Here is a 25,378-nt window from a genome sequence, read left to right as displayed (position 1 = left end):
TTGCTGCACTAAAATGCAGCAGATCTCATTTGTGAAAGTTCAGTTAAATGTCACTTCGAAATAAAGCTTGAAAAAAGTAAGAAATTAGATAATTTTTTCATATTTTTCAGAGAATAACTGACAACGTATGTAATTAGGGTATATCGTGATATATATCGTTATCGTGATATAAAATTATCCATATCGTGATATAGGATTTTTTTCCATATCGCGCAGCACTACTGAGAAGCCTTTCAGTCCATATCAGTACAGGACTGGTTTCACTGTGGATAATAACACTCTCTGAGCAGCTTCAGCAGCATCTTTACAAGGTCTTTAGCTTTTGTTTTGAGGTTGATACCCGCATTTCACACCAAAAGACGTTTGTCTTTGGAACACAGAACGTGTCTCCTTTCTGTGCAGTATGATGGCAGGACATTCCCATGGTTTTTATACTTAGGTAAAACTGTATGAGCAGATAAATGTGGCACCTTCAAGCATCTGGAAATTTTGTGCAGGTTGACAGTTCTAATCCTGATGGTCTTGGTTATTTGTTTTTTTTTTTTTCCAGTTTTCCCATGATGTGACACAAGGAAGCAGTGTGTTTGAGGTGTGCCTTAAAATACATTCACAGGTGTGCCTCTAATTAACTCAGCTGAGATGAACACATATTCTTATTGAATTTAGAGCTGAAAAGATAAAAGATCTGCGTGAAAATGCTGATGTGAAGTTGTCCTGTGTTCTGCTCTGTGGTCTGGATGTTTTCTTTCTGCTGAGATGAAACAGCTTTCTTAATCAAATTGAAAAGTATGGAGAGCTACAGAGTTCCACAAATGACTGTTCAGACAGAGGAAATGGTGCAATAACTGAGCTGAGATCTGTCTTCTTGTCCTCTGTTTGGCTGTCTGAGCTCACGTGTTGTCATCTGCAGTTGTTTCTTCATCAAGCAGGGTTTCAGGTAGACCCATCTCCATGTGGTGGACTGCTGAGACTGCAGGGTGAGGGAGGCTGGGAGTGTGTGTTGGAGTGTGTGGCATGATGGGAATGCATGTCACAGGTGTGCAGCAGGGTGTGAGCATGTACCTGTGGGGATGGCTGCAGGAATGCAGTTGTAACTTGACTGCTTTCAGATGTCTGTCTGAGTTTTAATGGGCCTGAGTTTTTGTGTGATCACTGCTTGCTGCAGCAGATGCAAACTGTGTAATCACTCTTATTTTCATATTTGCATCAAATGAACAGAAACAGTGTGAGGCTCAGACTGCTTTCTGTGTCCTTTATCACACTTTTATTTAAATGCTCAGACATTTTTATCTTTATTGACTTTTCAAATATGAGCCATAAACTAAGTGCAAACTGCTCTAGTCAGTCAGATGGTTACAAATGAAATGTTTTATGATATATTAGCTGTTTTATGTTAAAGTATTTTGAAAAAAAATCATAAAGCATTTTGTCACCTGATGTGACATCAGCAAACTACTTGTTTTCATCCATTTATAATCTAAGACTTTAAAAGATTATTACAAGGGTATGAAATAAAGAAAAACAGAATACATTATCTCATGTCAGGACCTGAAGTATAATTTTAAAAATTGTTTTACATAACAAATGACAGAACTTTCCTAAACAAACTCAACTTCTCCTTTTGTCCTTACTATTAGGCTTACCTTTTGAGATGGTGAACCATTCTACATCTACTCAAAGATATTTCAGACACTTGAATCATTTTTTTTTATTTGTACCTCACTACATTCATACCTCAAGGTGACATGTCATGCCAAATATTTGACATCCTGCCATCTCTTCACAGGGATTCCCCAAGGCTCAGTCCTGGGCACCCTTTCCTAACATCTTGGGCTCTGTCATCCGAATGACTTCCAGTATCACTATATGCAGATGACACCAACTTGTACCTGTTGTAATTCTCACCATACTGTCAACTTGGATTATCTGGGATAAAGGAACATCACATTTACTGTAACCTCTTTAAGGTCAACCTATTAGTCATCCATGCCAATTAATCTATCAAACACAAAGTTTACACAACAATTGCTAGCAACCCCAGTGTCTCCCATCAGATGTTTCTCTGTCATGTCCCTCTGCACTTTACAGCATACAAAAACTAAAGCTATACCTGACTCAATATGCCCCCCCTAGGCCATGGACATTTTTTGCTTCAGCCGCTACTGTGATCTTTTCACAGCGGTGAAAAGTTTTATGTAGGTACTGTATCTTATGTAATATGATACACAGTTCACAATATTGATGATGTCATATATCAATTGTGTGAGAATCAATAAGTTGCAAAAGTCCTAAAATGATACGTCACAATATCTATGAATTTCTGTGAAAAATAACTAAACCTGAAAAGTCAGTGTTGCTTCTCTTGGTCTTGCTGTAGCTTTCCTTTCACTATCATTCTTTGGTTACAGTCAACCTTTTCCTCTTTGACAAATTCAATAGCGTCAAGTTTTTCTTCGTGTGTTTTGAGCTTCCACAATTAGCCATCAAGTAGGGAGGCTGGGAGCAAGAAAATCTGTTTAGAGCTCCTTGTTTTATGAGGTCGAATATTGATCACATTCCAATCATTTAGTCCCACTTTTTCTTGTCTAGCAATTTTCCCAGCAGGTACAGTAAAACCAAAAGATGATCCAGAATCCAGCAGTTTGTATGATAATCAAAAAATGAAAGAAGTAAATGTCTTTCACTACTCGTTAACCTTTGCTGACTCCCAATGGCTACTAGAATCAAATACAAACCACAGATGTTTCCTAAAGAGTGATTAGAGTCAGGATCTACCTGTCTATACTTTACTTCTCAAGTGCTGTTTAAAAAAAAAAATGCATTTTTCATTATATGTACTTTATTCTATTGCACAAAGCATCTTAGTTAATAGTGTTTTTAATTTTTGAGTTTACAATAGTGGGGAGAGACATTAAATGTTATCAAATCAGGGGCATCTCTCCATACCTTCTGGAATCTCTTGAAAACTCATCTCTTAAGAGTAATGTATTCTCTGAGATGGACAGTTTATACTCTTGGTTTTGGTTGTACACCATTAAAATCATATGCCAAGATGTTATGGCTGGAGCAAATATCCGACATCCCATCGCTTCTTCACATGAGTCCCTTAAGGCTCAATGCTAGGAAGTCCTCTTTTAAGTGTAAACCAACTTACTTGGCTTCTGTCAGCCACATGGCTTTTAGTAGTCCTATGTCACCATCTACGATAGCAGAACAAGCTACCAAATGTTATCAGATCAGGGGTGTCACTCTCCCCCTGTAGGAACCTCCTGAAGTCTCATCTCTTCAGAGAACAACATCTCCTCTAACATTTGTCACCTGAACACAGCTGACTACTTACTTCTCCACAGCTCTGAATCTGTTTGTCTTGTACACTGGTCATTTAAATTGATTCAAATAAATGTAGCACCTAAATTTAGGGTGATTTCCTTATCCATCACATCTTGGTGTCAACTTGCAAATCGTAGGGGCAGGGCTAATTTGTAGGAGTACCGGGTGAAATGGGGTACACATCTGATATACTGAACCTTGTAAATCACATTGAATGAAGGACCTGCTAAATAACTAAATATAAATGTTCTGTGCTTTTACTCTTTGCTATGTCTTCCTAGAAATGCAGCCAGACATGTTTTTAGTACAATACCCATATTTATTGGATTGTGCACCATTCAACCTGTGCAGTCATCCCTTAGCACACACAGTAAAACACTAGTTTCACCGTGGATTCATTGATTATTGGCTCCTTATATTGTTTAAACTCAGTATTGCCATGAATGCTGTGTCACAAATCTATTTCACTCATATAACATCCTATGAGAGAAAGTAAAATTTGTTCGAATCACTCACTCAGCAGCTGTTTCCAGCTGACACATAGTTGTTGTTGTTTTTTTAGGGCGTGAGGGTTTAGCTGAATACTTTCAATTTCATTGGTGAACCAAAATTCTTATCTAACCTGAAAATAAAATGACAGCAGAGTGAAAGTGAAAGACAAGTGATTAAGAAGAGAAATTGTATTTAAGCATCATGTGTACCTTTTGGGTTTTGAGTTTTATGTCAGGCAGATTTAAATGTTTTGGAATAATATGAAATATTTCAGGCTTGTTAAGCACAAAGAAACTTGTGATTATTTTATGTATTGTCACATAGATATTTTAAAAATTAAGTTGTCTTTATCCTTTGATCAAAGGCCTAATTGCGTCAAAAACTGGTGATGGCAAATAATAGTTTGTTTTTTTTTGTCGGATATGGAGGTTTTTAACAGATGGTTTTTTTTTTTTTGTTTTTGTTTTTTTACTTTGAGTTGATAGTAAGTTTTAAAATTTAAGTACAACTTGTGTCACTACCCTTATTGTATGTTCATTGCCCTGCTGGTTGTACTTGATCGAACTCTGTTCTTGCATTTACAGAAGCTAAAATTGTTTGTATGGTTTCTTAAGCTTCTTAAACTTTATTGGACTACCGATTTCAAACTACAGATTTGAAATAAAACTGTTTACCAGCTGTTGGAGCTATTTATTTTTTATTTTTTATTATTTTGAATTTTGTTAAAATTTGTTCTTACCGGTAGTTTATATCTTTTGGGTTATTTATAAGGTTGATTTGTAGGTTAATATTTGTTTATTTATTTTACGTAATTTTTCTTTGTTTTTTTTTGTTGTTTACTGTTCTAAGTTAGACAAGAAGAACTGTGGGGCCATTTATTATAATTTATTATAAGTATAGGGACTGGTATAGGACCAGTATGCACTTGGGTTGGGCCTATGTTTTTTTTTTTTTTTTTTTTTTTTTACCAGAGCAGGAGAAGCAGCAGAAAACAGTGGAAAAGCTTCATGCTTGTTAAGTTCTTGCCAAACAGGAAAACTAAACCATGACAAATGCAACCTTCAAGTTTTGGACATTGGACTTCTTTTGCCTGCGTAAGAAATATCACCACAGTGCAGCAGTGGCTCATGGATTCAATTTTAATAGGATGTTTGGTTTGACAAACAGTCACCACTACAACAGCGATTACTGGCATGTTTTTTATTATCAAGATGTGGCTTCAGTCACCTTGTTTTTTGCTTTTTAAAACAATGACCTGCACAAGTTTAACTAGTTTAACTGAATGAGTTTAAAAAGAGCTCAGAAACCTTAACTTTCAGCTGATTGACAGGAAAAATGGCACAGACAAGAGAGCTGTCCGATTAAACAATTAAATACTTGTAAAAGTCCTTCAGGGAATTAACTAAACATGTCCTGATTAATTGTCTGATTTGGAGCAAATTCAAACAAAATGTGAACGTGGTAAAGTGGAAACTTGTAGGTAGAGTAAAGGATATGTCAGAACAGAAAACCCCAAAACAGTATAAAATAAGAAGTGTACAGCAAAAGAACACTAAATGAATAGCCCAACGATGTTTAAATGATTAAATATGCACATTTCAGTTTTTAAGTGAAACAACTTTTTGGATAAGAAACAAAATGGCCCAGAATAATAATGACAATAAAAATGTCCAGTTTCTTTTGATTCAACTTGCTAGGGTTAACATGTCCTGAATGTCTGGAAGTCTACATCAACAAAAGAACAAAAACCAAATGATCAGAAACGGGAGATAATTTTTGTGAACTCTAATACTTTTTTCTAATAAATGGGCTTTACAACCAGAAAGGACAAATGTAAACTATCATTAACAAGTAAACATAAAACCAAGTTTCAGGTGGGTGAAGAGAAGCAGTCATGGTTTGTTGATGATTGGATGAAAATTATAATCCCTGGTATTTCTGCACCTAACAAGGAGGTGACCCTGTGCCTTTTATAGGTCTCATGAAACTTGGAAACAAAAACGAAAAAAAAGCACATTTCCATTTTTATTGTTTTCTTTTATACAAAAAAACTTAATTTTTGATGGATCATTTCTGTCAATACTAAATGGTTCAATAGAAGGTATTCAGTAGCCTTCTGTTTACTGTTTACAAGATTGTAGGCTTACAAAGTGTACCATGAGATGCAAAATCTGCAGAATTTGATGTAGAAAATTACCTAGCTTTTAAATTTACAGGTTTTCCTTAAACAAACCATTGAGCTCATTATTTTCATTTACAGCTTCAATTGAAGCCACTGCTTCCCAGAAAGTTATATCTTCAAACTTAGTTCTTCATGCTTTTTCAAATTGTTACTAGGTGTAGACCGGCTAATTTAATTGTCCAATAGTTGCAGCTTTTGAAATAACTTGCTGTCGGCCATGTCTGTGCACACTGAACTGGTTACAAACTTAAAGAATAAAGATATAGCTGCTACAACTAGCTCACTGTCGCTCACATTTTATTATTTTAAGCAAGAATGTTCTTCTGTATATATTTTTAGGTGTCTAAGTTCTTCTAAATGCTGTTTTATGTATATTTATTTAGGTTAAGCATTTCAGTTAAGTTTTTGTAAAATGAAAAATCCATCCTGACCCAAAAATTGGCTCTCATATTGGTTGGTTACATGGTTTTCTTGATTTATAAAAGCTGATATTGGCCACAGAAAACTCATACTGATCAACCTTCTTTTATGTGCTAATAGTTTAACTGTGTCTCTCACTTCAATTTTGTTTACATGTGCATGAATTGTTTGATAATTTAGCAACAAAATGTGGTTGTTTACTTGCTAAAGTGATATGAATCTGATTTATATGTAATATGAAGCCAAAAGCAAACTTGTTAATTTATTCTAAATTGTTTGTGTGTGCATGGTGGTCTCTGTAGGGCCCTGTGATGGACTGGTGACCTGTCCAGGGTATCCCCTGCCTCTTGCCTGTTGACCAGCTCCATGAGATCCTGCACAGGATCAAACATGTATAGAACATGGATGGAGAGATGAATAGCTTTAAATGAATAATAGACAAACTTGAAGTTGGTGTAAAATACTGTAAAGTTGCAGTCACAGCTTGCTTTGAAAAGTTTATAAAAACCACTCTGTCGTTTATTGTCCATTACATTTAAGCTCTTTGTAAACAAGACTGTTAAACTCATGAGTCATTACCCTTTTTTAAACCTCCTCTTTAAGCTTTCCATTATGTCCCACACATTCTGTGTACAAAGGACAGAAGGTGGGTTTAACATTTAGACTTTTATTCTGATGTTTAGCATTCATTTCTTAACCTTTTAGACTACAGAGCAGACTCCAAAATGACTGGATACGCTCCTCACACAGCACCAGTTTCCTTTCTTTCTTTTTTTTATTATTCAACCTCAAACCCAATCATCCTGTCATGTTGTGACTTTGACATCCTTGAGATTCCTCTGTGTCAGACTGGCACTCACGTTGTTAAAGTTTGATTATTCGCTTCACAATTAAACAAAACCTTCATTTAGATTTGTTTTACATCTTGTAGGAAAATATTGAAGTCACTTGACATCTTTGTGATGTTTTATACGTTTTGAAGATGCCAATGCAGGCATTTGTTTTCATAACAGCACAATGAGAACAAGGACTTTTGTGCATTTTGACATAATTTATTATATTGTTAAATTTTAGAACAAACCTTTTATGGTATGTTAGTTCAGATTTTTTTTTTGAGGACAAATTCTGCGTCTGGCTCTTTGAGTGACCTTTTGAGAAATAGTTGAGTTTTCACTGGATTGACGAGCTAATAGCTAATCTAAATGGAACAAAGACCAAAGAAGATTTCTTTAAATGACTTCAGTTTCAAAACCTTCCAAACTGTTTACTTGATTTCTATTATTTTAAATCTTAACATTGTCATCAGTTCACATTACACAGTTAGTCCTGCAGAAATATTCTGATATTCCTGCTGGAAGAGCCCCATACTACACCAGAAGTGCTGCAGCTAGCTGCTGCTGCTATTCATGCTTGCAAACGATCATAATTCTGATAATAACTGTGTAACTCAAAGTTGTCTACCTTTTAATGGAAAAGTTTGAGACTGGAGATAGCAGCAGTCCACTTTGGTCTTTGCCCTGTCAACGCCATGGTTGCTACCATGGTGAGAGGAGCATTAACATGTTAAGCAGTCGTCACCCTCACCTCCTTTTACTGTGGTTTTAGTGCCTGGAGGTGCTGATAGGAAGTATCGTCCTGTTGTTGCTCTGATGTGGCCTGCAGCTCATTTTGGTTCAGTCATGCAGCAGTCAGACTTTGTGTTTACATTACAACCTGGTTTGACAGCTAAGAGTTGTTGCTCTTGTTTTGTTGTTGTCAGACAGATCAAAAAGCTAGTTACAACATCTGTGTCAAAGAGGATTGTCACTGGAAAATGCTGAGAATTTACGCTGAAATCAGCTTGCTATTTGTGTCATTTGTCCCAAAAGCAACAGAGTGGTGAGGTCACTGGGTTACATCACTGACAGCTGACAGTGAGGAAACAAACTTAGTCTTTTATCTGAGCGGACATCTTTTTTGTTTCATTTTTTTTATCTGATTGCATTTGCTCTTGTTAAAAATAAAGAGATCTGAATATTTTCCCCATGGATTTGAAGCAACACAGATTTTAAAATGTCAAATATGTGATTTTTATTTTTTTCTTTCTTCAATGGTAACAACTAGTAAGAAATTTAAATTTATATCATGTCACATATATAAGAAAACAGTACTTTGTTTGCACCTTCACTTCTGCATCCGCTCCTCCTGTGTGACATAAATGACATAATTTCATATTTAAATATAAAATCAAGAAACAACACTGATAAACACAGAGTCATGATAAAGTGATCAACTCTGACATTTCTTACAGTAACATTTGGTACTGCAACTCCTTCCTCTTCTCATGGGAAAAGCTTGTTAGGTTAATGTACATTTTGTGACAGAAAACCTTTTTAAAGTCATTATGAATGAGCGCATAATCTGTAAATAAAAACATTGAGCTGCCAGACAATTCAGATTGTGATGGAAGTAATGCTGCTTGGCGACGAGTCGGGAAGAGGATGATGTGATCACTTCAGTTACTATGAAGAGTACGCCGCTGGTGAGACACTTAAAGTATCTCCCGGAGTTGAAGTATCTAATAGTGCAACCAAACAGCAGCTAAAACTCCTCTTTTATTAAGTCCCATGAATGCCTGTGACACTAATCTAATAATAGAAAGGCTTTGCTCTTTACTTTGTGTGGGTTTAGTTACTTTGGACTGGGTTAAAAGTTTAGAAAACAGTTTGAGGCTCAGAGTAAACTCACCTTAAGTGTTGAAATCATAAAACAAATACTTGAGCACAATTGTGGTGGTTTGCCCACCAAAGTGGTCTTACTGGGGCCTCAGTTTAAATATGGACCAGTCAGGATCAGGTGGGCAGAGACCCTCAGGGTAGATCCAAGTCTTTCTGAAGTGATTTTATCTCCCACTTTGCTTGAAGTGGCTGGGGAATTTCTAACTCACTCTCTGAAAGACTTAGAGGTTTGGACTGGACCCTTGAAATTGTTTGCAGTATGAATGAGTCAGTAACTTTCACCAGTATTTAAATTCTTTCTGACTCTTGACTTTTAGGTTCTTTGGATGATTGTCTTAAAAGCAGATGATAAATGTCAGCAGTCCGACTAGAATAAAGACCTTGACAGAATGCCAGAGTATTACACTAAGATCATTTTATGATTAAAAAAACACTTTAGTCAAACCTTGAGATTAAAGTTACCTCAAGCAATCTGTTAGTGCTCAGATATGTGTTGGGGTGACTCTCAGCTACTACCAATTCAAATTTTAGCCAATATCTGTAACATTTAATGAGTTATGGCCATATTTGTGTTTTCTATGGCTGATCAGCTGTGGTGGTAATTTAAATTGGGTTGACCAAGTGGTGGTCAGATGACTGCTCTGCACCTCTCTTCACCCAAGTGTCCAAAACGTACGGACACTGATCAGATTATACTGCTCTGAAGTCATTGACCTGTGACTTATGTTGTCCTAGTGTCAAGTACACCTATGTACAAAGAGGGTGTTTGTTAGACAAACTGCAACTCGCACAGATGGTATTACTCAACCTCTTCCACAAGCTTCAACTCCTTCCCCACCGGAGGTGACAGTCCATGTCCCAGCTGCCAGTTTCCATAACTGGGGATCTGCTGTCCGATCCACAGCACACCAGACGCTTTGCGCTCTTCCTGTGGGTGGTGGGTCCACTGGGGAGCAAGCTCACATACCCAGTTTGGGCTAGGCCCAGCTGGGTCCACCACCAGGAGGTCGCACACAGTCCCCAACCCCAGGCCCGGCTCTAGGGTGGGACCCCGGAAACCCTCTGAGCCAGGTATACAGACTCTTTGATTTCACTTCCATTAAGGGTCTTCTTAGCTTTCCCTTAAAGCTTTACAGTCCATTAAAATTATAGATTAAAATATAGTCCCAAGTGGAAAAAAAACTGTTCCCCTAAAATCTCTTTGCTCTGTTTAAAAACATTCAGAATTAACCTGAAGACGAGCACAGAAACAAAACTGAAAGTCATTTTTTTATCTTTACTGTAACATAATGAGATTTTCAGCATGTTATCACTGATAATGTCACCACTTTATTCACACAAATACCTGCAGCAATGTGCAAAACTTCTTTCCCCCAACAAAAACTTATTTTTCTGTGACCGAATGAGATGGTCCGTCAGTCAACAGAAAGATAATCTGTTTCTTTAATCCTTTGTTCACAGCTGAGTGTCACTCTTTTTACCTTGCTTGCTGACAGTCTGAGTATTAAGACTTGAAGGGAAAATGGAAAAGGAGAATTGAGGTTAACTGTAATTTAAGATTTAAAACTTAAAATCAAAGTTTTTTTTAGGTCTACTCTTGCTTCGCTATTTGTTGTCCTGTTATAGTTTAAGGGCTAAAAGAAGCCCCATGTTCTCATCCTCACTCTTCACTTCACAACCAGCCCAGTTCTGGCTTTTTGCCTGTAATTTCCTGTTTTTAAAAAGTTTTCAAACCCTGCTGTGTATTGCTGCTGCTGCAGTGAATATTATGCAACACCCTGACATTGTTGGTATGATGGGAAACAATGGCTCAAGAGTGAGGTTTTAAAACCCTCACAGCGTGACCTCGACTGACTGGTCCTGTTGGCTGCTGGAGAAATTATTATATTACAGACCCATTGAAACTATGAAACCTCTCATATTTCATCCTTAAGGGGTGTGTGTTTTTCTTGCAAAGCTGAAATTTTCCATGTTTGCAAAAGTTCAGATTATCAAAAAGATGAAAGTAAAATTTATTAAGTAATAATGTTAATTTATAATTTACAGCATAGTTTTTTTAAAGGCTAACTAAAGACAGCGACTGCAAATTAGTGGAAATTCTTTATGCAAAGCGACAGTTAGATTGTTGCGAGGTAACATTTCTTATGCTGTCTTTGCAAAACTAAATTTAAATGAAAGGATAATGCCTAAACTGTGCAATCTTTGAGCTCAGTTGTTCATTACAATATGGATTTTATGATTGATGGTGTTTTATTTTTGCCTAAATTGTTGTTGAAGTCTAAAATAAGACGGGAGGTTTTGTTTATATTTTCCACTGTGCTCCTTAAAGCATTAATAGGTGTTTTTTCAGTATGTTTGATTTGAATTTTTATGTTTCTAACACAATTTTTGCATCATTAAATGATTGTTTGGGGGTTAATATAACCCAAACTTGTCAGGGTTTCATGCCTTTTTATCACTAAATCTGGTGATCAGTAGGTTAGAATATCTCGTCACAGCTCATTAGCATTTGATTTTAGCCCCACCCTTTTCCTTTAACGCTCTCCAGTACTGGATTGTTTCCCCCAGAATGACTCCCCTTCTGTCGACTCTCATCCTCACAGCTTTTAGCCGCCGTTTGTAATCAAAAGTAGAGAGAAGAAGTTCCATCTTTTTACTTTCGACCTGGAGTCTCTGATTCCATCATTCTCCTCTGTCTCTGTTTACATCCAGGGTTTATTTTATCCGTCGTGCATCAAGACTGACCAAAATTTACTTGTCAGTGTTTGAATGTAAACAAATGACTCATAATTGTTGGCAACAGTTCTGCTGATTTCTGCTCATTATTTACAAATTATGCTGTGGACTTTTGGTAGTGAATGATGTGTATTTATTGGTTATTTATATCATAGATGATAAACAATCAAACAAACAAACAATTCAAATCAAAACCTTAAAAAAATCACCTATTTAGACAGCTATTATGGTTTTAATCTAATTTTTGTGGTGTTTCTTCTCATTTGAATTAATAAAAATATTACCTTTTATCTTTAAAAGTTTGTCCCACGTAAAACAGAACTTAAATTAATTACATTTTGTCGAATTTGCAAAATCTATTGCTGTGTCCTGATCATAAAGCACAATTCGGTCTGAATAAACAGTGCTTCCAATTTATTTGGAAGCATGTTCTGAATAAAAACATTCTGGTAACTGAAGTTTTTGTATTTGGTGTGTGCAGGACGGCCACTGTAGGAATGCTGAAGCACAGCAGAGAAGGAGCCATTTTTGAGGGGCAACATTTAATATTTTCTGATCATTTCTGGACCAGAAAATAATTGACAGATGATCAAAAATAACTTTTTTTTTTTAAGTGAAAATTTATTATTTTTTTTTTAAATGTGGGGAAGAAGTAGTAAATAATGTAGCTGGAACTGAAAGAAATAGTGTATAATGTTCACTCCTGAGTACCAGTTTAGAGAGTTTATCCCCAAAAACATTTCTAGTAAGGATATATTATTTTTACAAGTTTGTAAACACACTGTTCAAATATCAGCTGACCTACTGTACTGTAGCCTACTGCTTTGGAACTAGGTTTGAAAATGCACAACATTTAGCTGGTACTACAAGTAGAGACAGCTAAATATGTCTGGATATTAAAATCAACGTTACTTTGCTCTGAACTTGCCATGTACTTTGAGTTCTAACTGTGTAAACATTGTATTCTGAGGTTTGGTACTAATCTTATCTGATGGGTTTTCCTGAGAAACAGGAAGGCCTTTAGGGAAAAGGGGGGGCTGAGTCACCCAGCTTGGCAGTAAACAGTGAAGAAAGGAGGGAATGAAAAAAGAAAACAAAGGGACAGGGATCAGTGCTGCATAAAGGGTCCCGCAGGATCCGTCCTACCCCTCAGCCTCCTGGCTCTCACCTGGCCAGCTGTATGAAATTTAAAACCACTATTTACTTTTCCTTTCAGACAAGGAGCTGTTTGTTCCGACCTTTTGAATTTATTGCTGCATTATTTATACGTCTTTCAATAACATCGTCTGTGTATTATAAATATGAGAGAAGAAGAAAGCAACGAAATGGGACTTTGTAGAGCTCTGTGTCAGTTCACCTTTGCTCACTGTGGACCTACAAAGTTAACTTTGATCTTTAAACTTTGCAGATATTTCTCCTTTTATGGAAAAGTCCTCAAGTGTTCTCTTGATAAACAACAAGATTACATTTCACATATTAACACTTCCACTTCTGCTTTTGCATTAAAACACAGTTTTGAGGAGCAGAAATATCTGTGGTTTTAATTTTCAGGTCCAGTTAAAGGAGTGCCCCAAGACCAACTGGACAAAGCATTTTAGCTTTTAGTTGAGCTTAGCATTGTTGTGTTATCATGCAGAAATTTAGAAACCAGAATACTAAGAAAACGTCCTGGTGGAAACTCACATCATGTAATGTGGTCCTTCACTCACTGGTGCTGCTCAGAGCTGTCACCAACATGTCCTGACTTATCCAGTCACATCTGGACGGCTTTAGGTACAGGTGAAAACAACTTTGGGACATATTTACACCCACCCTCTCAGACCTAATTCAGAGGTGGGCTAAAAGAATGATTTAGGTAGTATCTCACTGGGCTGCGACTAGTTGGTGAACAGCGTTTGTGAGGTAGTTTTCAGAATGTCTTGTAATGTTCACAGTGGTTCTCAGCTGCCTTGCATGAGTTGTGGAGGTGCGCAGTCCTGTCGTCCAAGTTTTGAACATGTTCAAAAATTCTGCGAGACCATTTTTTTTTCTCGAAATGATTGTCATGGGCGTCTCCAACTTATCTCTTATTTACGATAAATAATACATATTGGAAAACTGGACCAAATCCACCTATCTTCTTTTTAAAAGTGTCCTCCAGCAGAATTAATCATAGATGTGGGAGCATCTGCCAAGGTGAGTTCAAAAAGAGCTGATATGATTGTTGTAGAAACCTTTACTAGACCTTGGCCAAAATGAGATCAATTGACTCTAAAAACAAAACAAAAAATGTTACTTTAGTGGCAAGTAATTCATAAATTGTACTGGTAATACACTGATCCTGTCATATCAAAAGCACCTGTTTTTGTTCGGTATGTTGCACTTTCACCAGCTTATACGTAGCTCTTGTGCAAACCTCAGACATTGTGCACCAACAGCTGACAGCCTGCTGATGAGACATCACATTTTAAGAGGCTTTAAGTTTTATCAGCCGAGTTGACAACATCTCTAAAATGTTTTGTAACCCCAACATAAATGTGACTCGGGTGAATCCAAAACATCTTACTTTCTGAATAATACATTTCGGATGGATGTGGTTTTTTTATTCAAACATCTACAAATTCATTCAGAATTCTAGTTATTGTTCTGTTTTTATTTGCATGTAGAGCGAGTAACTAAGATCTGATCACACGTGGTCACTCGGGACACTTTTACTGTCAAACCTATAGCTGTCCACTCATGATCTATCAGACCTGAACAGCCCTAATGTGTCTCAGGGTCTCAGTCCAGTCTGAAAGTGGGCTGAGGTGGTAAAACCTCACCTCTCACCTGCAAGCCTCTATGACTCATTTCAACTCTACTTATTTTCTGCCTCACTGTTCGCAGATCAAATGTCGTGTGTGGTTCTTCAGCAGCTTTTAGCCTACTGAAAAGAACATGCAGCTGTCTTGTATATAAAGAAAATGCTTTTATCTTGAAATAAACCCAACAGAAGCTGATGAGAATCTCTGATTCAATTAATTTTAAAATAAGTGACTCTTTTGGAATTTATTTCCTTTGAATCATTTGGATGATATAAAAAACAAAAACAAATGTAGTTTTAAGCAAAATGTGATTTAATGTGAAGAAGTGTGTATGTATATGTGTGTTCGGTCTAAGAACACGGTATTAATTTGGACAACTTTAAAAATTTGCCTTAAAAATGCTTGATTTTGACTTTAGGGAAGGTGTAAAAGCTACTTGTAAAACCTGTTGAAATATCTTATGGTTTATTGGCTCACCAACTTGATTCACACAGTTATGGAGGGTGGGAGAGTGACAGGGTGAGTCCAGCTGCTGTCGGGTTGTTTTCAGGACGAGGTCAGATTCCAGTGCTGCAACAAAGCATGTAATGGACAACTTGGCTCACATTCATTTTGTTTTGTATTCTTGTCCCCATCTCTCTTCTCCTGGGTTTCTGCCATTGCTCCATTTGTGTTTCATCGTTGTTTGAACTGTGATATGTTCCTCTTAAGCTGGTTAGACCAAGAATGGGGTTTCCCCTGCATTGGCAGATCCTGTAGTTTTACCCCCCCCCCCTCCCTTTTTTTTTCTGGGCTGTACACACATCTATAAACCTTATTCTCTCCTTCAGCTTCCCAGCATAGAAATGTAAAAAACAACAAAACGGGAGAATGGGGGGAGGGGTTCTGGACCTTGGCCTGGTGATAGATGATTAGCCTTTCCAGCTATTCAAAGAGAACACACAACTTCCTGCTTTTTTTCTTACTCTGTATCATAACACATGATGTGCTTGTGCAGCGTTGTCGCCACTTCTCATTTTCCTGCTTTTTAATAAGTCTGTCTTCTAAAATAGTGTAATGTTTGGTCCGATTATTTATACATTACAGATCATCCAGGATGTTTGTATGCAAATCATGGGGATCCCACAGAGATTAAACTGTCGATTTGCATGTGCTGTTCGAAGCACTTGACTTAACAGTTGACAGACAAAACCAAACGTAGACCATTCAGTGCCTTGTGTGGATAAGGCCTACATAATGTCACAAAGTAGTGGGAAAGGGTTGGCTTTAAAATGTCCTCCAATCCATTGGTGGTGGGGGACCATGGAGTCAAGTTCAGAACTGCAACTCATGGTTCAGTCATTTAAGAAATTTCTGCCAAAGCAAGCAAAATTTGTTCAAGGCCCTGAATTGTTCTGAGCAGAGAACAGTGAAGGGCAGCTTTTGATGAGTCATGTTTCTGGTAAATATGACTTCCCTTTTAATTATTTTACTTTGTTGTCAGACAATTCAATTCAGTTGTATGTATATAGTGCCGGTTCACAACAAGAGTCATCTCAGGACAAGGTACAAAAGAAAAAAAAAACAAGTCTAGGTTTAAATCCAATTCAGATCAAGTTATTTTATTAATATACTTCACATTCACACACAGTACATTATGGAATGCTAACTGAAAGTTAACTTTCTAGGGTAGCCAGGAATTTGTTTTTATTTTTCAAAGATGTAAAACATTTTTTTGTTTTCTTTGGGTAATAGTTTAGGTTACAATTTGGCCTCTTTAGGTTTGTTTGAACATTGCAGGGTGATACATAAAACACCACAATAGGCATAAAATACACTTTCAGCATCGCTTTGTATCTATGGCCCAATTTTTTTGAAACAATGGGGCACTGAAACCTGTTAGGACACTCCAATTGAGAGCGAACAATGCAAAAAAGATAACCACATGAACGTCACACGCAAAACAGCTCAGTTTTCATGTGTTTCATATGTGACATGTAAAACATGTTCCCCATCTCAACATGTTCATTTGGTCCCATGTTTTCCCACATATAGAAAACATGTTAAATAGCCCATTTTATCTATCAGTATTAAACATTAAAGGGATAGTTCAAATCTCTGGAAGATTTTTTTTCTAAAGAAAGGTTATGAACTATTAACATCTTCCCTCTTTATGCAGATTAAAATCCTACCTGTTATAGATGTCTCTTTAAATGACCTCTGTAGAAATTGTTTAGTTCTGACCAAATTGATGAACTAATTGCTAGTTTAAATACAACCAGGACCAAAGTAAATTGCATAGCAGCTCATGTAAATTCAGTTTTATAAACCATTACACTACCATCATTTTTGCATTACACAGGGGGATTTTCTTTGGATAGAATTATGATATTCCTGCAGGAATTCCTCCAGACTGCAAAGAAAGTGATACAGCTAGGGGCTGCTGCTGCTTATTCAAGGTAGTTTTATCTCCCAGGTACACTTAGGTCACAGCTGGCTGTAGGACATAGAACATAAATAAACAGCATGTATGCTAAACATAATAACCCTTACATGATGGCATGCTGTTTTTGCTTCCAAAATTGAACTTCAAAGTAAAAGTTTATAAAATAAAGTTCAAAAGAACCGCTCTGTTGTAAGATGGCAGCAATTTGACCACTTTGGTCTTAGCTGCATTCAGACTAGCTGTGAGCTCATTGGTCCGGTCAAAATAAAACTCATTTCTCCAAACTGAGGTTGTTCAAAGAGTTGTACACAAGAGGTAGGTGATTATTGTTCAATACTTTCTCCCAGAACCCCACTTTAACAGCAGTGGAAACGGTGTCTGTGGCTCAGAAACATGGGAAAGTGGAAGCATACAGTTCAGTTTCTTCATCTCATTTACTAAAAAAAATAGCAGTTTACCATCTCCGCGACAGTGAAGTCGTACCGCGGGAGCTGTTTGGTTGAAGCTGATCAGATGAGCAGAGGATTTACATCCTCGACAGCAGCTGGAGATGGTTTGCTGGCAGAGATTCGGTGCATTTTCCTGGAGGGATGGTTGTCAGTAGCAGACCTTTTCCTATGAGACTGACCTCTGAACTCAGCTCTGACTTCAGCTTCCTGAAAGCTCGTAGCATCGGACAAGGTTGCCTGTATGTATCCCTGTTTTCTCAAGAACAAAAAGGGAAATGAAAAAGGTTATTATTGCCATTTATACAGGGGAAAAAAAGTTTTTGTTTTTGCCCATGAAAGTGATGATTCTGAGCAATGTCAGCCTTCTTTGTTGTCCATCAAACTTTCACACCCAGGCCTGGGTGATCATTACATTTACATGTATTTTATGAACTGTTAAAAATGTTACAATTCTTATAGAAGATGAACAAAACACGGATCTCTTGGGTCACTTTAAAGCTGTACTTTTATAATATGTAGTATTCATAAATACCTCCAACTTAAAGCTTGTTTAATTGTTCTTTCCTCAGCATGTCTGCTTCTAATTAAAACATGCACGAAATGACGTCTAACATTAACCTTCAAATAGTTTTTACCAATGAAGGCTTTTATACCATTGTTATTTGCACAGAGATTCCAGTCAATACTTTCATATTTGTGGCTTTTTTAAACTGTAGACATGCCTGTTAGAGTCTTAAGGACAACTCAACATTTATTTTGGCTGCTGTCTTTGCTGTTGTAGACGGCATCCTGAAATCCCATTCATAGCTGCAGTTCTCACTGATTAAGTGGAGGGTGTGTCTGTGTTTGTGCTTAGCTGGAATGGGCGTGTGTAGCCCTGATAAAAGAGCCATTACTTAGGAGTCTTTATGGAGCCTTTCATTGCCCCGGCATGGAGTGAAAGTGGGGACTTGTTCCTGACGAGCAGACCCAGGCCCTGCGCCATGGGTCGGTCACCTCGGCCTCAATGGCGGGCCTGTCTGCAGGCCCCATGTCACGATTTCCTGAGAGGGAAGTTGTTTCAGCTGGTGGTTAGCTGCCCTTTGTCCCTCAGAGTGTGGGTCTGCATGTATCTTCATGTGTTTGTACGAGGACCAAGTATCTTAACAAAAATCTGAATGGTGGGAAACTCTGAAATCGAGGCTTTGCATCAAGTAAAGAACTTCGTTTGCACAGCTGATTTATAAACCTTTTTAGAATTAACAGGATTTCCTCTAAAATGTGCTCCTTTTTTATCCATAAAACAGCTGTATGTAGAAAAATGGACTAAGTTGATCCCATACAGGTTTTATACAACACAATAAAAGTACCTCTAAAGGTTGGAATGGTATTTTTTTTGTGCCATCCATTTCTCAAAACCCTTATTCATTGAGAGAAATAGTTAGTTTTTTTTATATTGTTCCTCTCCATATTAATCACACTGAGCTGAACTGTATAGTTTGAATTGAATAATCAGATTTATATTGTACCTGTTTAGTTTTTCTTTATATTAGTCTGTCAGTTGGCACTTTTTATTTGAAATTAAGACAAAATCTTAAATTATGCCATGGTAACAAAACCTCTGTTAATGAGTGTAAATGGAAGAGGTGCCTTTCTCTGCTTTCAAAAATCTGTTCAGGTTGTTTTGTGGACAGATCACACTCTGTTCTGTTTTTGGTCAAATATTTAATGCAGTGTGTGCAGAAAGTCGTACTCTTCACACAAGGTCGTACTTATTTTACCCTAAATAATGATCTGGATTGTGTCACCGCTCATTAGCCCGAGTCCCTCGCAGTCATTAAGTATACCATGAATCAAAATTATCTCAAGATGTTTTACATGAGTATATTATGTTAGTACTTTAGGCTCAAAGCACAACATAAATGCACAACAAGATGGTTGGAGGAAAAAGGAAGTTAGTGGCTTTAATAGATCATTTTACCCAACAGTGTTGCTGTGTAAGGACCTGAGAAGTGTTTACTCAAGAAAGCTGAAAAAAGTTTTAAAAAGAACATTTCTGATTGTCTTCAAATTGCTTTCTAAGTCTCATATGCAGGAAATACTGTCATTTAAGATTGAGCTAAACTTTTTTTTTATATTTGCAGTTTTCTCCAAACATGATGAGAATAACTGAGTTGGCAGCTTTGTTGAATTGTTGTTTTAGAACTAAGATTGAGCTCAGTCTTTATTTTTACAAGTACAAAAGTCAGAAGTCTTTTTGGTTTTGTTCTCACAGCTCTTGCAACAAAGTTGCATGTTTGTGCATGCAGAGGGAGGGGGTCTGTCTGTCGGAGGACAGGAATCTTTTAATTATACTCAAGATTTAGTTAACCTTGCAGAGGAGTAGGAGTGTTTTCTCAGCAGATGAAGGGGACTTCATTTTTTGAAAGTTTGTTTGACTTTACACTTTCTGCCTTCACACTGTGAAATTCCTCACAACTAATAAAAAAATGTCAGTTTCATGATGAGAACTGATGTATGTCAGGCTTATTAAAGCAGGACAGACGTCACTGAAGATTATATGAATCATTCATATAATAAATATTGACCTGGTTAAGAAAAGCACTCCGTCTCATTTCTCGTCCTGAAATTTTGCACTCAAAACAATAAATGTCTTTGAAAGTGTGCAACATAAGTGAGCTTTTTACAGCTTACGTTAACTTTCCACTGTTTTGTTTCGCAATATGGAAGGTTAATATTTAATGTGACAAACAGGTTTTGTTTTGTGAAGAGATTGAAAGTCTTGGTTCCACACTTTCAGTTGTGGGTTTACATGTCCTTATATTAAGTTTATTGCCTTCATTCTTTCACCCACTGATTGAAATCATTAGAGAATAATTGAAACTATTTGTGCTTGGAAAAGAAGTCATCTGAATAAGCTGTGAAGTAATTGATGTAGTCTGAAATGTTGATGTGATCTGACAGCGACGGTTGAATCGCTTTGTGTCGTTGGAATCCAGTCGACCGGGCCTGTCTCAGTATGGAACCTCAGCAGGAATGTGACTTCATAATATGACCTCAAAGAAGTGAAATGTCTTGCATGAGGAATGCTGGGAACTCCTAAGAGGGTGCCAGGGGCAAGGTTTGTTGTCTTAGTGCTGAAAACACAAGACAATTTAAAAAATAAAAATATTTTTTAAAAAAACTTGCCTTTTGCTTTTAAATAAAATAATAATAAAAAAAAGAAGCAAAGCATACATGAAAACATAATCCTGTGTCAAAACTACCTTACTTTGCTTCCATTCAGATTTCAGAATAATGCTTTTATACAGAAACCAAATACAAGTAGATTTCCTGTTTGTTTCCTGTAAAACTTGATGGACATTTTTTGTTCTCTTTCTGCAGATGGATGGAGGCCTGCCTGGACGAGGAGTTGCCCCCAACAACAGAGCTGGAGGAGGGGTTGAGGAATGGCGTTTATCTGGCCAAACTAGGCAACTTCTTTGCCCCGCAGACGGTTTCCCTGAAGAAGATCTATGACCGTGAGCAGACAAGATACAAGGCAAGTGTTTATTTTGGAGTTTGGACCCCCACTGCACTGTTGTATGTAACCGGTGGGACTGCCAGTGCAAATGACATTATTTGTTATCTGATTTAAAATAGACCTAAATGGATAAACTTATTATTAACTTTTCCTAATTGTTTTCACTTTCTGCTTGTTGAAATGTGGTTCATGCTTTAAAGTGAGAATCTTGTTTGGTGTAACTTAGCAGATGTGCATTGTAGCATTTTCATAACTTATAATTTGTGGAAATTAAAAATAAATGAGTGCAGTATTCTTGTGTATATTTCTATTTCGTCAATTAAAAGCTGATTTAAGAAGATTAAATTTTGTTTTAAACATACATTAAAATCAATACAGCTTGAGTCAGAATACAAGTAACGATGAACTATTTAAGTAGGGTTAAATATCATAGATCATTCTTTAATTTCTGAAGGCTTTTTTACATTCATTAAAAACATCTGGCTCTTTTATGCAGTGGGATTTCTATTAATTGCCTTTGGCTTTAATGTCAAATTACAACTATCAATCAACATCAGAGATCTGCATTTATGGGAACACCACAGTGATGATAACAACTCATAGAAAAAGAGGTTTATAATCAGCCTAAAATTATGGATGGACTTTATCGTGAATCAAAGCAGAAAAAAAGAAAAGTAGAATGTGTTTGATTCATTTTATGATTCATTTTAGAAGTGGTTTGAAAATGGTTTGTTTTCCTCATGTCAAGCAGTCACAAAGACATGTACTGAGAATTTTAGCAATTGAAGGATAATTTACAGAAGTGAGTTAACTTAAGGGTGGGTAAAAAAAGAAAACCCAACAAAAGGAAACCTGTCCAAACGAGCGCGAAGGGAACTGAAATAAATGGCATCTTACTTTTAAAACCTCCCAGTTATCAGTTAATATCCCATCCACGAGTTGGGATGAGAGGAAGACTGAGTTTTGTAGCATTTTTGTCTTACATATTTTTATTTTTCCCCCTTCAGAACCAATCCTCTTTCAGCTGCTATCTGCCCCACCAATCACAGCCTGGCTCCTGCACACTGCAATCAGCATATGTATTGATATGATAAAAGATTTAACTCTACTTATATTAGCACATTATGATAATCAAAAATGGGGAGAGTATTAAACTTACTTTGGCTTACAGGATTTTCCCCTTAAATGCAATTGTAGTGACTGACTATAATTGTAGTTTTGGCTCCATTTAAGCCCTGAGAGAACTAAAGGAGAATATAGGCGCTTTTCCCCCTTGCAACCTTTTTACTGTGGTAATTATTGATTCTTTCAGTCTTGGCTTGAATTGTTAAACTACAGTCTAATTCTATTTCAAATGGATTATTATTGGGAATCCTGGGGATGCTCAATCAATCAGAAATATTTAGAGCATCCCCACCACTCTGAAAGTTTGAGGTAATATCTAAAATACAACCTCAATACCAGGGCTGTCTCTGGGGTAATTTTTTATCCTGGTAATCTGTTTGGGCCCTGGTTCCTGTAGTGGAAACAGCCAGTGTTAAAAAAAAAACTATCTCAGAAAACTACCTTGGTTTCTATAAAAGGTTCCTGAAATGGAAACACAACTTGTGCTGTCATTAGCATTATGCATTAGCATTAGCATTATGCTGGTGAAGGTTCTTGGCTAGTGTGTTTAAACAATGACAGCTGGGCTTTTTTTTTATTTCTGAAGACATTTCACTCATTTTCTGAGGTGCTTTCTCAATTCAAACTTAAAAAGTGTGGCGTTCCAAGCTTTGAAAACTGTAGTGATTTGCTATGTTTTTGTAGATGAACTCTCTCCTCCCATCTCCCCTGAGTGTTAGGGGATTTGTTAGCCTGGGCCACATGACAGATGTTTTGTGTGAAAGGTGTGACCCCCCCCCAATAATTATAAAACTGTCAATTTTTAAATAGCTCAATTTCTTAATTCACAAGATTAATTTATGTCATAAACAGATATTTGTGATGGAAAAAAATAACTCTTTGAGATTCTTTACATACATGGTGTTTAAGGTCAAGCTCCTAGACTTGTTTTCATGTGTGGCACAAGCCTTTCACTGGATTGGCCTCATCTTACAGCCACTGTTGCTAATTTGAGCAATGGATCCCTTTGGGGAAGAATAAATGTTGTGGTTTTTTTCTTTGGTTCTCATGTTTTACTTATCTCTTACAGGCGACAGGTCTCCATTTCAGACACACAGACAATGTCATCCAGTGGCTCAATGCCATGGGAGAGAAGGGACTGCCAAAGGTGAGAGCACATACAAAGATACTATCAGCAAAATCAGCCAGAATTGGATCAAAAAAAGGCTATGACCCAGTAAAACTTATATTAATCCCCCTATTTATTTCCAGTCATTTATGATTAAAGATAAATTACTCATAACTAGAGGTAGACCAGTTTAATTGGCAAATGTTTTGCCATTTTATAAATAACTGGCATTTGTGTTTGTATCTACTGTCAGGGAGTGATCTTTTTTTCTCCTCCTCAGTAAATGTAATGCCAGCATTTTTCTCTGACAGCCTAACAGAAACACGCAGCATTCAAGCTGCAGCTGGAACAACGAGCTACTTCTTACTAACGTTTATCAAACTTTCAGCAGTCAGAAATGAGTTTGGGTGCAGTTTGTACATGTGCACTCAACTCACTGCTCTGAGCATTACCCCTTTGGTCACCAAGTTAATCTTTAGTTCAGTTATAAGTCATCTAAACATAATGAGATTTTACTCAAGAATAAAATACTTTAAATATATCAATAACTTACCATGTGAGCAAACTTTGTTTTTGTAAAACTGCCTTTTTTAAAAGGCTGTCAAAGGTTTTATGTATTTTTATTGTGTGTTAAAATTGGCCAGCAGCTTTTTGGAAGTTTAGAAATGTTTTTTTTCTGGAGTAAGATTAGCAGGTTGGTAAAATGTGTACCATATTTAGTAAATGAGTTGACAGTGCTCACATAAACGTCTGTAAACAGATGCACTATATTGACAAAAGTAGCTGCTCACCACTGCATCTGATGCTTTGCATTGCACTTGGTGATGTAAGGCTTGGATGCAGCTACTCGGCAATGGAAACCCGTTTAATGAAGCACCATTCCATCTACACACTGTTCCTGAGCTAATCTGAAGGCCACATGAAGTTTGGAGGTCTGTAGGTGTCTGTGCACTATGCTCCTCAGCATCCACTGAGCCCTCTCTGTGATGTTACTTGGCCTGCTGCTTTGTGGCAGGGTTGCTGTCAATCCTAGTCGCTTCCATTTTGTTATAATACCATTCAATTTTTACACCTGTGGCCTTGGAAGTGACTGAAACATCTGAATTCAATGATTTGGATGGAATACTTTTGCCAACATAGTGTATCTAGAAAATAAACTAAAATATTGTGGTGAACAATCTCTAACAATTTCCATCAATTCTGGTAACTGAATACTTGTAATTATAATGGTGATGAGTAAAAAATTAAATTGAGCCAAAAGCATCATTAGTTTACATCTTTGAGATCTTTGTCAGTTGTGCTCGAGGCCGTGTAAATGCATATTGAGTAATTCTCAGTTTGAGTGACTCCTGCTCACATGTTGTGACTTGATGCTGTAGTTGTGCTAAACATGCCGCTGTGCTTACCTCACTGTTTATGACTATGTTTCAGATCTTCTATCCCGAAACCACAGACATATATGACAGAAAGAACATGCCACGCTGCATTTACTGCATACACGCCCTCAGGTTTGTGCCTCTCTCCCCCCTTTTCATATTGAATTTTCTTGTTGAGCCTGAGGTTTTGCAGCCCTGCAGCATGGAGTTTTACAAGTCGTACACTGCTTGGATTCTTCTTCTGTTGAATATTTAACAGGCTGAGAAGTGTGTAGAGGTCAGCAAAGGGGAGTTTGTTTAGAAAAAGAGGAATTTGTCATTCACAGAAGTTTCAAAACCCAGTGATCCTTTGACACTCTTGGCCTGAGCCTGTTTCTGTGACATTTTTATGAGGTGAACGGTGCAGTTTTTGTTTTTTTCCACAAGAATGGCATTCAAAGGTGAAAGGTACAGCTCTGTGAGTTTTAATGGATCATTTCCCTGCAGGTGAAAGGGATGCAGTGGCTTTTAAAAGCCAAAAGCAATATATTGATAAAGTCTTGATATTTTTAAATGCCTGTGTGTACAGTCTACAGAGTCTGCAACCACCTCACCCTGTCAAATTTACACCAGAATATAGAACTGCATTACTGACACCAACCACTGTAAATTAAAAACCTGCTGGGAACCAGAGCTGCAACAATTGGTCACTGTAGTCAACTCCAAAAACAATAACTCAAATTTTTATTGTTGA

At 37.0% G+C, this 25,378-nt stretch overlaps 1 protein-coding gene across 1 annotated transcript in view; it reads left to right on the top strand.

The window, feature by feature from the left end:
• The window catches only part of iqgap1 (IQ motif containing GTPase activating protein 1), a 68,748-nt gene that overhangs the window by 9,539 nt on the left and 33,831 nt on the right, over window positions 1-25,378 (top strand). Inside the window, exons 3-5 of the mRNA XM_037979711.1 lie at window positions 20,898-21,054; window positions 23,231-23,308; window positions 24,701-24,777. Coding sequence (XP_037835639.1) covers window positions 20,898-21,054; window positions 23,231-23,308; window positions 24,701-24,777 — 312 coding nt within the window. The remainder of the gene's footprint in view (window positions 1-20,897; window positions 21,055-23,230; window positions 23,309-24,700; window positions 24,778-25,378) is intronic.

Source organism: Kryptolebias marmoratus, linkage group LG15 (assembly GCF_001649575.2).
Source record: "Kryptolebias marmoratus isolate JLee-2015 linkage group LG15, ASM164957v2, whole genome shotgun sequence".
Classification (NCBI taxonomy): domain Eukaryota; kingdom Metazoa; phylum Chordata; class Actinopteri; order Cyprinodontiformes; family Rivulidae; genus Kryptolebias; species Kryptolebias marmoratus.
This window is presented reverse-complemented; position numbering and strand designations above follow the sequence as displayed.